General features: G+C 37.6%; 1 protein-coding gene across 1 annotated transcript; it reads left to right on the top strand.

The window, feature by feature from the left end:
- The first annotated feature begins 4,235 nt into the window (after positions 1-4,235).
- Positions 4,236-5,409, top strand: LOC136816415 (protein phosphatase 1 regulatory inhibitor subunit 16B-like). Its single transcript, XM_067072738.1, has one exon. It carries the CDS (start codon positions 4,361-4,363, stop codon positions 5,057-5,059), a length of 699 nt encoding a protein of 232 aa, XP_066928839.1. The 5' UTR covers positions 4,236-4,360; the 3' UTR covers positions 5,060-5,409.
- Positions 5,410-14,683: the final 9,274 nt, after the last annotated feature.

The following is a 14,683-nucleotide window of genomic DNA, read 5'->3' as shown; positions in this document are numbered from 1 at the left end:
CAGGCCTTATCTACTGCCCACTGGTATTCAATTTCCCTCTCATGGTATTGATTGACCAAATATGAAATGAAAGCCAACCACCGAAGCCTATAAAGCCTTAAAGTTAATGATTTACTATAGGCAAAATAACTTGACTTATATTGAATCAATACTCATCCATGTTTTGGAAAAGAATTGGTGTTTAGCTGAAGAGGCGACTTTTTTAGTAACTTTGAGTAAGGCCCATTCCTTTCACAAAAATGCCATTTTATACTTGAGACGTATGTACTAAGTTAAATCTAGTTTGATTAGGATCCTAACTTAAGAATGCTGTAAGATTATAGGATGATTTCCCCAAAAAAGTAAAGAATACCCATGATGAAATGGATTTATACCATTCTTATATAAAAAAAGCGTGTACATGATTTTCCGACTGTCAACCTGACACAATAATGTGGCTAAAATTGTCTCTCTTACGATGAAATGGAATTTTTCAACAGTGATAAGATTTGGTCATCACATTAATATCTTGTGCCACTACAGGCACTTTACATAATCCAAATTGGTTGGGTATTCATTTTCAGGAAAATTTACATAACACTGCAAATATATTGTCATACTTGTGTGTCCTGACTGTTAATTGCAAGATTTAGATTGTTTCACAACTATTGTCAATAAAATTTTAACAGCCGGAAAATTCAAATGGACTACGTGTCTACGCTTTGGCTGTTTGTCATTGAGCGTGCGTATTTGTCTTTTCTGATATCCATTCAACCTGGTGCAGAAAAAAAAAATCAAGGTTTGATAGTTGGAGCGATACACGTTTTTTTATAAGAACAAACTATATAAGAAAACAAGGCTTCGATGATAGCCAAAATGTTAAGAACAAGTTTAGAACATTTAACGGCTTTTTGGACTCAAAAACACGTTTTCTTAGGAAATTGGGTAAAAATGGTCGCAAAATGTTGAAAATAAGAACGTTTTAAGAAAATCTTTATGCTTGAAACCCAAAAAGTTAAGAACATCCCAAGGCTTCTAAAATTTGGGATGTTCTTACAAAAAAAAAACGCGTATATACTTCAAGTAAGTAAGAGGGTCAAAATTTTAATTTCTCCGCTAAATACAAAGGTCATTTATTTATTTGAGACATAGGCCATGCTTTTCCCATCGAAGAAAGAAATAATAGATCAGTGAATGAAATGCTTTTTCCAAAAGGGCATCACCCATAGTTTACATTAGGGGATTTTTTGTCGTTGTAAATAGGGGAAAGCTTCCGTTTACGTCAAACATTACGTCTGACCCGTGCTCGAGAATTACATCAAGATACGAATTACATGTGATTACTCATTATAACCCATTACAATAATTTATATAAAACCTTTTTAGATATATCTTTTTATTCCATTTTACTTATCTCTATGTGGGCTTTTTACATTAAAAGATAAACAGAACGTCATTTTACGTGAGAGCCATTAGGATTAATTTTGCTGATGGAGCAAAATGATGACTTCACTCTCTATTTTCCGATAACTTACTTTTATCATTTTATGTGTTCCAAGAAAAAGTCAAACATTACCTTGTGAAATTTTCACCAAATTACGAAGCAAATAAAGTGCGTCAGACAAATTTTGAACCGAAATCTCACCGGAGCTGACAAGTTTACGCCAGGAAGTCCTCGACACTTGTCCACACTTCCAATTCGAGAAAAAGCCCTGCTATTTTTAAAAGAGGTGTCAAGTAGAAGAGACATTTGATTTCCGACATGAAGGGTGTAAGAAAAAAAGGCTGGCCATCCGTCACAATATATAGTGACACAGTGGAGTCTCCATTATTCGAACTTCTACAACTCGAATGTCTCCTTAACTCGAACAAGTTTTTAAGTTCTTTCAGTTGCCTTCAAAAACCTTACTTCGTCCATAGCTCGAAATTTCCTTAACTCGAACTAATTTGTATTTCCCGTCACGGTGTACTTTAATGGGATAAATTTTCGCGGGGATTAAATTTCGCGGTTGAGCTCATCCGCGAAATTTTAAGATTTCGCGGGGATTAATTTTCGCGGATGGCACTATTGGGGGGCATTATTTTCTCGATTTTGTGACTTTTACTGTCAAATCATGCATATTGGTTGTTGAAATACACATTATTTGTGCCTCTTTGATGCAAGTAACCATTCAAATAGTATTTATTTGACATATTTTGAGTTTTGTTTAGAAATATTTCGCGGATGGGCCTTTTTCAAATTTCCAACGGGACTTATTTTCGCGGATGACACCCAAATCCGCGAAATCCGCGAAAATTAATCCCCGCGAAAATTTATCCCATTAAAGTATATTGGGGATAGCCTGGCCTCAATATTCTACAACTACCAGAAGCTTCAGTCACTAAGAAGCATATAAATGAATAAAATTAAATAAGTTTGATTTGTTGTTAGCCAGCCACCGGGTGGCCCAGCCCAGCCACCGGGTGACCCAGCCTACCCATTACATGAGCCTCAGTTCCTTCTAGGATCAACGAATACCCCTTTTAATAAATTGCGTTACGAACATCACTTGCCTCGTTTTGAGATGATTGCCATGGTGATTTACTCCCAGTGGATTTTATTAAAACTACTTCCTATTCATAAAAATTGATTTAATGTCTCAAGAGACATAATCACCGTGGCGATTGTTTGAGTACGAGGCAAGTGATGTTCGTGACATGATTTATGAAAAGGTCTATTCCTTGATCCTAGAAGGAACTAAAGAAGTCGGCTCGTGTAATGGTCTATCAGCATTTGAAATTTAGTCTCAAGCTGTTAGCTTTCTTGGGTTAAAGAAAATATTGAAAAGGGGCTTTACCCTTATAGAAGTAATTTTTCGACTTTTCTTTTAATAATCAACACTGCTTTGTCAACTACAATCACTGAATCCATCTCGTTACCATGGTGAGGTCCACTAGGTGATTTTTTTTGTAATTAGCAAGATAATGTCTTGACTTAATATTTCCCCCTCATTTAAACAAAAGGTACTTTTTTCCATCATAACAAATGCAGTAATGAGACCAATTTAGAAATTAGGTACTTTCGTTTTGTAAGACGAAAATGACAAAAACTGCTTCAGGAAAGATTCCGGAAAGTCGCAAAACTTTTGACTTTTTTTTCTCAGATGAAGTAAACATAGGATAAAATGTACAATTTATAAAAACAAGTAAAGTTTTGCCTAGCCTAGCTAGTTCTTAATTTTTGAGATTTTTAGGCTTAAAAATGCTCCTTCTTTAAGTGTTCTTAAAATGACTATATAGCCTTAATTTGTTGTTCCCAAGTTTTGGTCTAATGGTTAGATCTTAAAAGAAGGGTTCCATCCGAGTTATCAGGCAAAACACTCTCTTTTATAAGAACCAGTAGCAGATTTTTGATGAAGCTCGGATGTTTTTATTTTTTGGCACTTTGGGCCCTCAAATTGATCTTATTTTGTTCTTATTTATAGGGTGAAATTGAGTAACTTGACCCCTGAAGTTCTTGGAATTGAATAATCCAGGGTTCATTGTTCTTAAATTTGTTTTTATTTTTTGGCAATTTTAAACCTCATTGTTCTTATAAAATTGTTAAAAGCAAATTTCGTCGCGCATTCCGTCAAATGTAAATACCCAAATGCCCCTAGGATTCATCACGATACCAGTAAGAAAGGAATCCCCTAAATGCTGCCCAAAATATTTTCCCATCCTGTAATATTTTTCTTGGCAGTGATAGAAAACCAAATCCAAAATTTTCATGAGAGCGGGGGAAACCCTTGTAAGTTTGAACAACCACGTTATTAAGCAATTCAGTGGGTTTTCATCTCGACGTTTTTAAGTGAAAGTAAACAATAGCTAGGGTTAAACTTACTCTAATAAAAATAATATTATACTTGCTATAAGCATAAAATTGTCCAATACAATAAAAACGAACGTTTTAAGTAAGAAGGCACTTTCACGGCACTTTCACTGGTTATAATAGAATTTGACATCAATTGTTAGGCTTACTTATTGGGATGAAAGTTCTGCTAGCTTAATAATAAATATTCGATTAAATAACGAGGATATCATAGGCGGTTGTTCGCTTGCTTATAAAAAAGAGAGAAAAAGTCAAATCATTGTAAGGGAACAGGCTGAGAAATTTGAATCAGTGTGTGAATGACAAGAGCTATTCATGGGAAAAAAGAGCATGTAATAAACGACAAATCTTTTGTTTAAATAATCGCTGCTTACGAAAGACAGTATAAAAAGCTGTACTGACAATTTAGTCGAGTTAGTAATCAAATTACACGCGATAGAGAAAGGACGTAAAAGCCTTCACGCAAGCTTTCGACTGTACTACACAGAACAATTTTTGATACATGAATAAAGTCAAGAGATTTCGAGAAAAATGGTTGTCAAAATGAGGTCCAATATGAACGAGATATTCGTACAAGCTTTGTACACAGAGGATATGCCACTACTCAGAACTATCGTTGAGGGGCTCAAATATGTTAGAGTGAACCATTTAAACAGTATGCTAGTCGCTAAAGCCGAGTTAGGTGGCTTCACACCATTTGAATTCGCTTGTTTACATGGCAACGCTACTTTAGCTTCAATGTTGATCGATACTGGCAAAATAGACATTAACAGAATCGGACAATGTGGCTGGACACCTCTCCACGCCGCATCGTACAGCGGAGATGTGAACACTGTTAGAGTACTGGTTAACTCGTGCGCTGACTGTTTCGCTCGGGATGAAAACAATAACCTACCTTTGGATTTATGCAAAGATGAGAATACGAGGAGTCTACTGTTGAGTGTTATGCGACAAAAGAACTTGACAAAATTTAATGAAATTATAAATGAACACGAGGAAAGGCTTTCTAAGAAACAAGGACATCGTCATCAGCAAAGAAGCAAATCGTGTTTCGCAAATGTCTCTGCCATCAAAATGAACGAACTTAAAACACAGTTGATCGAACGTAAACAATCGTTATGGGAATTTAACATGGAAGGCAACAAAAACATCGAGAATCAACTACGGCGTTGGAAAACTTGCTCAGATTTGACCATGGAGGTTGAGAATCTTCTGGAAATGACTTGTTAAAAAGTGCTGATGTTTTCAGAAACTTTTTTCAACATGCTAGAAACAAAATTCATGAACTACATCTTAATTAAGGTAGAGCTCAATCAGCATTTTATTTAATATCATTAAAATTGAGTTACACTCGTCCCTACCCTAAAGGTCAAAAACGATGTCTTTGGAGATTGTAAAAAGTTTTTACAGAATTATTACATGTGGTCCACAAACACAGATGCAAAGAGAAAATATTTGATATAAAAATCAAACAGCCCACACAGTCGGTTGATAAGGGAATGTTTATTTAAAATATGACCTTTAGTACACACTGTCTCGTGACTTTTCAAAATAATCCCAGTGGGGTACATTTTAACATAGCGTAAAACCCCTTCCAATAATACTAACTTTAACGAATTCCAAATCGGAATGATTTTCTTTAGGTTAGTTCACATTGTATATTATGTAAATATAGTCAAAAAATGATGTAAAAATGTAAATTTTCATGAAATATATCATACCGAATTGTAAATATTAACAAAGATATTATTATTAAATTTAAGGCTTAGAAATTACTTTTATACCATAAATTATCTATAGTTTTAATGTTAATGAAAATTTGTATTTAGTATTACTAAGGTATAAATAATTACTGAGAATATAAGATATCCAAAATAATTGCTTATGCTTCAATTATTTCAAAAAAAATCAGTACTGTCGCCTTGCACAATAAAATCCTAAGCTTTCCGGTGTCAACATCACAGTTCCAATTGGTATAGCTACCCAAGTGCACCATGGTGGCAAAGTCTGTACGTTTTGGTTTGGAGTTCGGAGATCAAGGAGGGGGAAATGACACAATAATTTTTTATGATTTGATTAGTAATGAAAATTTATTGTTGCAAAAGCTTTTATAAAAAACCTAAAAACCTGACAGGGAAATGTACAGTGAACGATACTTAAAATAGGAATGTACAAAACAGAATTCTAATTTGGTGATTAGGTATTTTGATTTGGTGGAAAATATTTCAAATAGAGATTACCGTCAATTGCAATAAAAAACCTTAAAAACCTGACAGGGAAATTTACAGTCGACGATACTTAAAATAGGAATGTACAAAACACTTTCACATTTGGTGATGAGGTATTTTAATTTGATGGAAAATATTTTAAATAGAGATTAACGTCAATTACAAGCCCTGGAAAAGTGATTTATACAAAGGAGAGAAAATTGATCGTATTTTACGGTATTTCTTAGTTTGGAGGTTATCAGTCGGATGAGTTTGTGTTTCATGGTTTGTTTTCTCGTGCAATCGAAACGCAAAACTTTTTCAGTGTCGGCCATTATAGCAAAGACGAGAATAAGTATCCAACAACAGATATCTGAAACCACGTGCGTAGAAAGTGTTGCCATAGAGACCAAGTATCGGAACTCTTACTGGATTATCTATAGCCAATTATGTTAAAAAGTTTAACTGGGACATGTCAAATTTGGTAATTCTCAAAAATTATTGCTCCTCTTTCCGTAATAGTAGGTAGTAACGCGTGGACTCTAAGTTCCATCACTTTCAAAATAAGATTATATTTTCTTCTTTTGAGATCATCGCGTGGCTTCTTTGGGAAACATTGTGTAATATCTTATACCAATATTTCATAAGGATTGAGTCGAAAAAATTAAGGTCTGTAAAAAAACAAAAAACCACTATCAAGGAAAGAAGTCGAGGGAATGTGTTACCCTCAGCGCTCAGATACTGAAAAATAGTGATTCTACATATTTAACGATTTAGTCTCTTTACAATGAACGCAAAGGGGGGGGGGCAACAAGGTTGGTTCCAATCTGTTCCGTAGGGCTACTATAACTCCACTTCAGTCAAAAGGTCTCTCTTCTACTTCTTTTGGTGGAGAGGGGTAGAAAATTGCTGGGAATCTTTGCTGTCAACAGTTGTAAGCTTTCCAACAACACTCACCCCACTTCACTTTTGTACTTCAAACAGATCGTCTTTCTAATCCTTCTCGCTAGTGTTTGTGTGTTTGAAGGTATTAAGAATCGTGAGTGTCAAATTAGTTACTTTGGGGCCATTGGTTCTATTTAGTCTTTAATTTGTAAGTTTTCTTGGGTTACTCTATATATAATGTTTTATTTAGTTTTAGTCGATAAGTGCGCACTTTGCTTGATGAATTTGGAGAGTAAAGGCCGGTCTCCACTTGCGCGCGCTTCGATCGCACTCTTTCGAGCAAAGCTTCCACGCTATTGGTCAAAAGAAAAATGAAGAAACTCCATTGCCGCGATCTGACGTACATAGCGGTTGAAAAAAGTTGAAACGTGTTCAACTTTCTTTTCGAGCGCGCGCTACTCTTTTATGACGTAATCTTTTTTCCAAGCAAAAAGGATTGAAGCCAAAAGGTGCAATCGCAGCGCGCGCAAGTGGAGACCGGCCTTAAACCCGACTTGATCTGTCCAGGGTCCTTGTTAGCCTTCTCGACTGATTAGAAAAGATCTTGTGAAGCTTTGCAAACTTAGAAAAGTTTTTACAAGTCGTTGTAGGAGTATCACTTACTTAAGAAAGAGTGAGAAAAACAAGTACGGGTGACAAAATGACTCATTCTTATTCAAGGACTAGACGCTAAGAAGTGACGTAATGTTCTGAAGAGCACATTTGGAATGACTCAAAAGCAATGCAATAAGATGGCGCCAGACCTAAAAAAGACAGAGATGGGATAAAGTCTGGACCCTTTGTCACTGCAATAGCAATTACAGTATACGGCAATAAATGGCAAATAGATGACAAATAAGCTGAAGGTATTGAATACATTGTGAAAACATAATTCATAATCGGTAGAAGTATTTAAGACAAGCTGATGCAAGCATGGCGTCAAATTTTGACAATATTCGTTGATATTCAAAATCTAATCTGAAGTCAAAAGGATAACAGTGTAGATGAAGTAAAAGAATGAATCAAATAACCAGCAGGAGACATATGTATGTAGATTCTGCAAAGTACGGTTTATAAGTTACCTATACCCGATGAGCACCGAAAGAAATATAAGTACTGTGGTGATAGCAATAACCCCAATACTTCGGCTATACACCCATGAGAAAACCTGATAATGATGAGGATGTCATGTGAATACACGGGTTTCGAATTAAATTTTTGCTTAGCTTTAGCTTTGATCCCATGTAAATTTGCACGAAAAATATCAAGTAAACAGAACGAAAATTGGCCGTGTATCAAGCAATTTTAGCTCATTTTTCCATTTTGACAGACTTTATGGGTCATTATGAAAACAAAAAACACTTTTGAATGAACACCTGGCTTTCAAAAGAGAAGAAAGGAAATCTATCAACCTTTTATAAGGCATTTCCCCTTATCGCTCCTTTTATTCACTTGATTTTTTCTCTCGCGCCAGATTTAATTCGAAACCCGTGTATTATCTTTTGATCCCATATTAAATACACAATAAAACTGTATTTCAAAATGTGGATGCAGATTGATAATTTCTTATCTAGGGGACGAAAGTGACAGACTGGTCTGATAATTCTGAATTTGTTCAAATCCTTCGAAGGGCTGCTGTTTGAGGACGTGTATTTTCATTTTCGCATAGAAAGACAACTTCCAAAGTGTCTGATGATTCACGCTTACCATGTAGAGAAAGAGGACTTATCTCTTCTAAACTAGATATTCTTAATACATATGACTGCATGGTGTTTTGGAAAGGAGAATGATGAAATATTATTGATGACTTGATGTGTGTTTTGTTTAAAGTGGCCAATACTGCTTAAAGTGGTGTGGCCAATACCGCTTAAATACCACATCAATTTTAAGCCCATTTAAAAAGAAACCGTCAGTCAGCGGAAGTAAGGAACATCTGCTAATTGGCTCATAAACATCAAAACAAAAGAAGGAGTTTAAAATTAGCATCTTAAAAAGCTCGTGCATTTGAAAAGAAATTTCGAAAGAAAAATCTGAGGGTATTGTAAGGTCAAAAGATAAGGATTATAGCCCCTCCTTTTCATGTGTTCCGTTGAACAGTTAGATTTTGCTTTTAGATAAGCTGAGACAGACTGAAGCAGTCAAAATTTGCGGAGTTTAGCTTTCAAAAACAGTTAACCTGTACCTGCTAAGGAAAATCCGTAGTTGAAAATTCTTACGCTAGATCTATCTATTCTATTGATCGTTTTCCAGATAAATGCCTGAAATCATGCTTTTCTGTTGCGTCCGAAGGGAAAATTAACAGCAAGATAAAGTCAACTTTGTTCAAATTACAACTAAAAGGAATTTTAATATCCAAACCAGAGAAATCATGGATTGCGAAATTTTTGACCAAACGAGAAATTTGATAAATGTGTTTAAAAAAAAACTGCTCACGTTCTGATGATATCAAATAGATGATAAAATTTATTTAATGGTGTTTGAGGGGATTATCAAATTTTCATATCATTGCAGTATTTGAACTTTATCCTCTATCATCTCAGAGGGCTATGGCAACTCCGAAATACAGAGAGATTCTTCTGAAAAATAAATTTTGTTAAATAAAATTTGTTAACTCCTACGGTTTCCAAGATGGCGGACGTCTGAGCCAACAAAACAAAACAAACCAAGCAGAGACATCTGGTCGTTCGAAAGAAGTCGAAACAAACGAACAAAATGCTTCTGATCTTGTCTGTTATTGTCTGTTGAAATATTTAGACATTCTGTCATGACATTAGCTGCTATCTATTGAACAAAATGAACACTCAAACACCTCACCAAGAAGGGCAGCTGAAATGTGATTTCTGTGATAGAACTCTTGGAAGCAAAAGTGGAAAAACGAATCACATGAAAAAATGCCCAAACAGAATTGATTCAACACAGCCACACGACCCGAACAATATCACCACTGCACCACCAACAACACCAACACAAACCTCAGCATCCTCAGCCTCTGACGAACCACCTGCCCCAAACCCAAACAGTATACCCTTCAAATGGGGAGAAAGATCATCTATCGATACTACAGCCAGCATCAATATGGCCTACGAACAAATTGTCTACTGGCGGAGAAATCTATTCCTTGTTCCATCAGGCAGTGCCGGAAAGAAATTTGTATCTGAAACAGCTAGACTTATAAATGCTTTCGTTGACTCTTCTGCGATGAAAACAATATCTCTCAAGGCATTGATGATAATGCCAGCACTATTACTTCAAAAGCCATCAGCAAAGTCAAAAGCAAAGGACCACACTGCTGCTTTAAAAAGACGCCTTGATCTATGGGAGAAAGGGGACTTCGAGGAACTAATCCGTGAAGGTGAGACAATCCAAAGACACCTCAAGTCTAAACAGACCGCAAAATCGATCGAAGACATCTCTAAGGAATTTATCAACAAAATGTCTAAGGGAAATATTAACGGAGCAATCAAGCTCCTTACGAACAATATGCAGAATGGAGTTCTCCCACTCACTGACGAAACACTCAATCTTCTGTACCAAAAACATCCGGAACCCCAAGAAGCCCACGTTGACGCATTACTCCCTCGACTCCCTGGCATTCACGAGTTGATTCACTCTGTACGCTACGAGGACATTACTCCCGACTTGATTAGAAGGTCTGCGATGCGAACCAACGGAGGAGCAGGCCCCTCAGGACTCGATGGTGACGGATGGAGAAGGATCATCACCTCCAACAGCTTTGGAACCGCCTCAACTGATCTCTGCACCTCGATCGCCAACCTTGCAAAAATGGTATGCACCGAGATTCATTCCCCTACATCCCTTGAACCCCTAATGGCCTCCCGTCTAATACCCTTGGACAAAAACCCAGGCCTCCGCCCAATCGGGATAGGCGAGGTGCTGAGAAGGATCATCGGAAAATCTATAGTTAGTATTCTCAAAGAGGACATTAAACGATCGATTGGATCCCTCCAGGTCTGCGCCGGGCAAGACGCAGGATGCGAAGCAGCCGTTCACGCTATGCGTACACTATTTGAGGAAGATGAATCCGAAGCAGTTCTATTAATTGATGCTGCGAACGCCTTCAATGCCGTGAACCGAAACGTCTTTCTTCACAACGTAATAATCATCTGTCCACCTCTTTCGACATTCGTACAAAACTGCTACCAATCACCAGCCCGTCTTTTTGTTTTCGGGGGAAAGGAACTAAAATCTACTGAAGGAACTACACAGGGAGACCCAATTGCAATGTTTGTATATGCTATAGCAACTATTCCCCTAATCGTGCGTTATGTTCTCCGTGAGGAACCGTCTGATGAGAAAGCAAGAACAGCCGGATATGCTGATGATTTATTCGGTGCCGGGACAATTTGGGAACTAAAACAGCTTTGGCTGTACATTCGAGATGAAGGCCCTAAATTCGGCTATTACCAGCAAGAGGAAAAAACCTGGCTAATAGTCAAACCAGAATTTTTATCTGAGGCGATGGAGATTTTTAGCGATACACAAGTAAAAATTACAACAGATGGCCGAAAACACTTGGGAGCAGCAGTCGGCAGCCTAGAATACAGGGACGAATTTATCAACGAAAAAATTGACGATTGGGTGAGTGAACTGAGTACGCTCGCAAAGATTGCCAAATTTGCCCCACAAGAGGCGTATACGTGCTTTACGGCAGGCTATAAACATAAGTTCAATTATTGTATGCGGACGATCCCTGATGTTTCAGCGTACTTTAATAGGATCGACAACGTCATTTCAACTGAGCTTATACCCGCTATCACCGGTGGAATTGTACCCTCAGAAATTGAGCGCAAACTTTTCTCTCTCCCGCCAAGCAAAGGAGGACTTGGAATCCCAATATTCAGTGAACAAGCAAATTTTGAGTTCGCCAATTCGTGCTTAGTTACCGAGGCACTTCAAAACGATATTACAAATCAAAACACTGCGGCCAGCGACGAGAACGAAGCACAAATCAAAACGGCAAAGTCTATCATTCGAGAACGTAAAAAGAGCAGAATAAATGAACTTTTGAACACAATAAAATCATCAGACGAAATGTCAAAGGCGAAACTTAGGTTGCTCAATCTGAACAGTGAATGTGGCGCGTCATTATGGCTTACCACCCTTCCCATCAAGGACGAGGGGTATCAACTGGACAAACAATCATTCTGGGATCTCCTCAAGATACGTTACGGTTATCAACTCTCACGTCTTCCCGAAAGATGTCCATGCGGGTCCCCCTTCAACATCCAGCATGCCTTATCATGCAAAAAAGGTGGATTTGTAACCCAACGTCACAATACTCTCCGCGATGTCACTGCTAAGTTGATGACTGAAGTGTGCAACGACGTAAAAGTTGAACCACCATTAAGTGAACTGACTGGTGAACGATTTCGTGAGACGACCGCCGCTAATGTCACACCCGAAGCTCGTCTGGACGTCTCCGCTCGCAATTTCTGGGTCACTCACCAAAGGGCATTTTTTGACATAAGGGTTTTTAACCCAACAGCCCGGAGGTATGCTGACTTGGAAATCAAAAAGTGTTACGAGATCAACGAACGTGAAAAGAAAAGGCAGTATAATGAACGAGTATTGAGAGTGGAGCATGGGTCGTTTAGTCCCATGGTATTCAGTGCTTTTGGTGGGATGGCAAGAGAATGCAGCATGGTCATAAAAAGACTTGTTGAACTTCTCGCTGACAAAAGAAAAACTAATGTCAGCCTTGTTTCGTCGTGGGTTAAGAGAAAGATCAACCTCTCGCTCATGAAATCGCTGGTATACTGTGTCCGAGGAACCAGACACCCATGGTATCGAGACAATTATATTGTCCCTTCATGCTCAAATGACACTGATGCTTCGGAAGTGAGCTCAGCCTTCAATTAGAATATAATATATATATTTCGCCTATGATAGGATTATTTGTTTGTTAAAAAAAATATCATTTTTTTTGCTAGCTCGTGTTAGCCAGTCAACCGTGGTCCTGAGATTCTTCTGAAATCTCTGACGACAACAGCAGTAACTAAAACTAATACCAAAATCTTTGTTTCTCGTTATAGCACACGTCTGACAACAACAATAAACCGACACTTTTTTTCAGGGCACAAAAACATCGACAGAAAAAGGGCTAAAACCGACACCGGCTATCCCGTATTTTTACCATTAAAATCCCTCATGATGCAAGTTCGATACATTTGGTTCTACAGAAAAACATGTACTTTATCTCTCTCTGGATCACCATTGGCAAAGACCTTTGGCAATATATCTTTGGCTGCCCGGGTTGTCCCGACATCCTTTGGATGACCGCCTTCTGATCAAAGCGAAAAATATGTCTGGGAGTTGATAGTATTACGTTGAAACTGACTTTTAAAACCTTTAACAGCAGGTTAATCAGACCTATGATTGTTGTTAAAGAGGCGGATGAAAATAGGTGCAAACACCTCAACTGTGAAAAAGATGGTGTCGATTTCTCATTGCGAAATTTCACGATATCAAATTTGGTGAGGCTAAAACCTCCCACACAAGAAAGATAACAAAAAAAAAGATATTTGGCGCAAAATATTCATGACATTCACACGTATCTTGCCAAGTCAAATATAGAAAAAAGTTTCACTAGCTCGACCCTCTATAACTCGAATTTCACCTCGACTTTTCCTGGGCCCAAGCCTTTGCAAACCTCTCTTTATAGCTTGAATAGATTTGTGTTTCATGTGACTGAAAATGCTCCCGATAGATAAAAAAATAGGATGAATATTGCTGGAAGAAGCCAATTTTGCACAAGAGTTTACGAAGATTGAGTAATATTGCTGACGTTAGCATATTTACTAATTAACCGCGAAAAAGTAGCGATTTTTAATGAATCAGTGTTTGTGGTCAGTTTATGGAAACACTATTGACTCATCAGTAAGAAACCTGAACATTCTCCTCTCTTTCTCTCAAGTAGTTAAATAAAATTCGGTGCCATGCTGTTAACGTGTTCGCGTGGGTCGTTAAGACGTCTCAGAAATCTCGTGGCCAACTTCTCAGCATTGTCGCAATTTTATTTGACGAGTTCTGATCCGAAGACGTGATACATGATTGAGAGAATTGGGGGATCAGAGGGACAGAAATCAGTACATCTGGAAGCAAACTGCCTCTCCCTACCTCTAAACTGAGGAAAAGGTTCACAACACCTTGGTAGGTATTAAATGTACGGTTTCCTTTGACACGCGATTCATATTTTTATGATGATGCACTCAATCACGGCTTCTCTTTGAGGAGGAAATTTTAAACGATGTGGCAGATCAAATCGGGACAGAAGGAAATAAATGACTTTCATATCAAAGCGAACATCACAACCTTACACGTTTGACTTATGTTCGGACTAAATGCTTGCAAAAGCAAAAAAAGGTTGAAATTTCAAACTGTGGGTTCAGATTCATTGACAGGAGTCAAACGGATATAAATTTACTACATTTCATAACATCGTGGGAAACCAATAGTAAAATAAACACTTTGAAATTAGAGTACCTTGAATGAATTTTTTTCCTGAATTCTACAAGTATTATATCCTGGAATTTCACTTCAATCAGTCTCAGTGACTGCTTCACTTCTTGTAAGTTACGTAAAACAAAACCTCACGGTGATAGAAATAGATAACCATATGTCCAAACATCGACCTCTCTATGCAACGATTTCATCCAACTACTCTCGGGTACCTAATAGCCGGGGGGCTTGGAAAAAGCGGGGG

The sequence above is a fragment of the Clytia hemisphaerica genome, unplaced genomic scaffold (assembly GCF_902728285.1).
Source record: "Clytia hemisphaerica strain Z4C2 unplaced genomic scaffold, Clytia hemisphaerica genome assembly, whole genome shotgun sequence".
NCBI lineage: Eukaryota > Metazoa > Cnidaria > Hydrozoa > Leptothecata > Clytiidae > Clytia > Clytia hemisphaerica.
This window is presented reverse-complemented; position numbering and strand designations above follow the sequence as displayed.

Excerpts from the sequence above, each read along its gene's own strand:
- LOC136816415 (XM_067072738.1), top strand. The coding sequence starts at position 4,361 with ATGGTTGTCAAAATGAGGTCCAATATGAACGAGATATTCGTACAAGCT.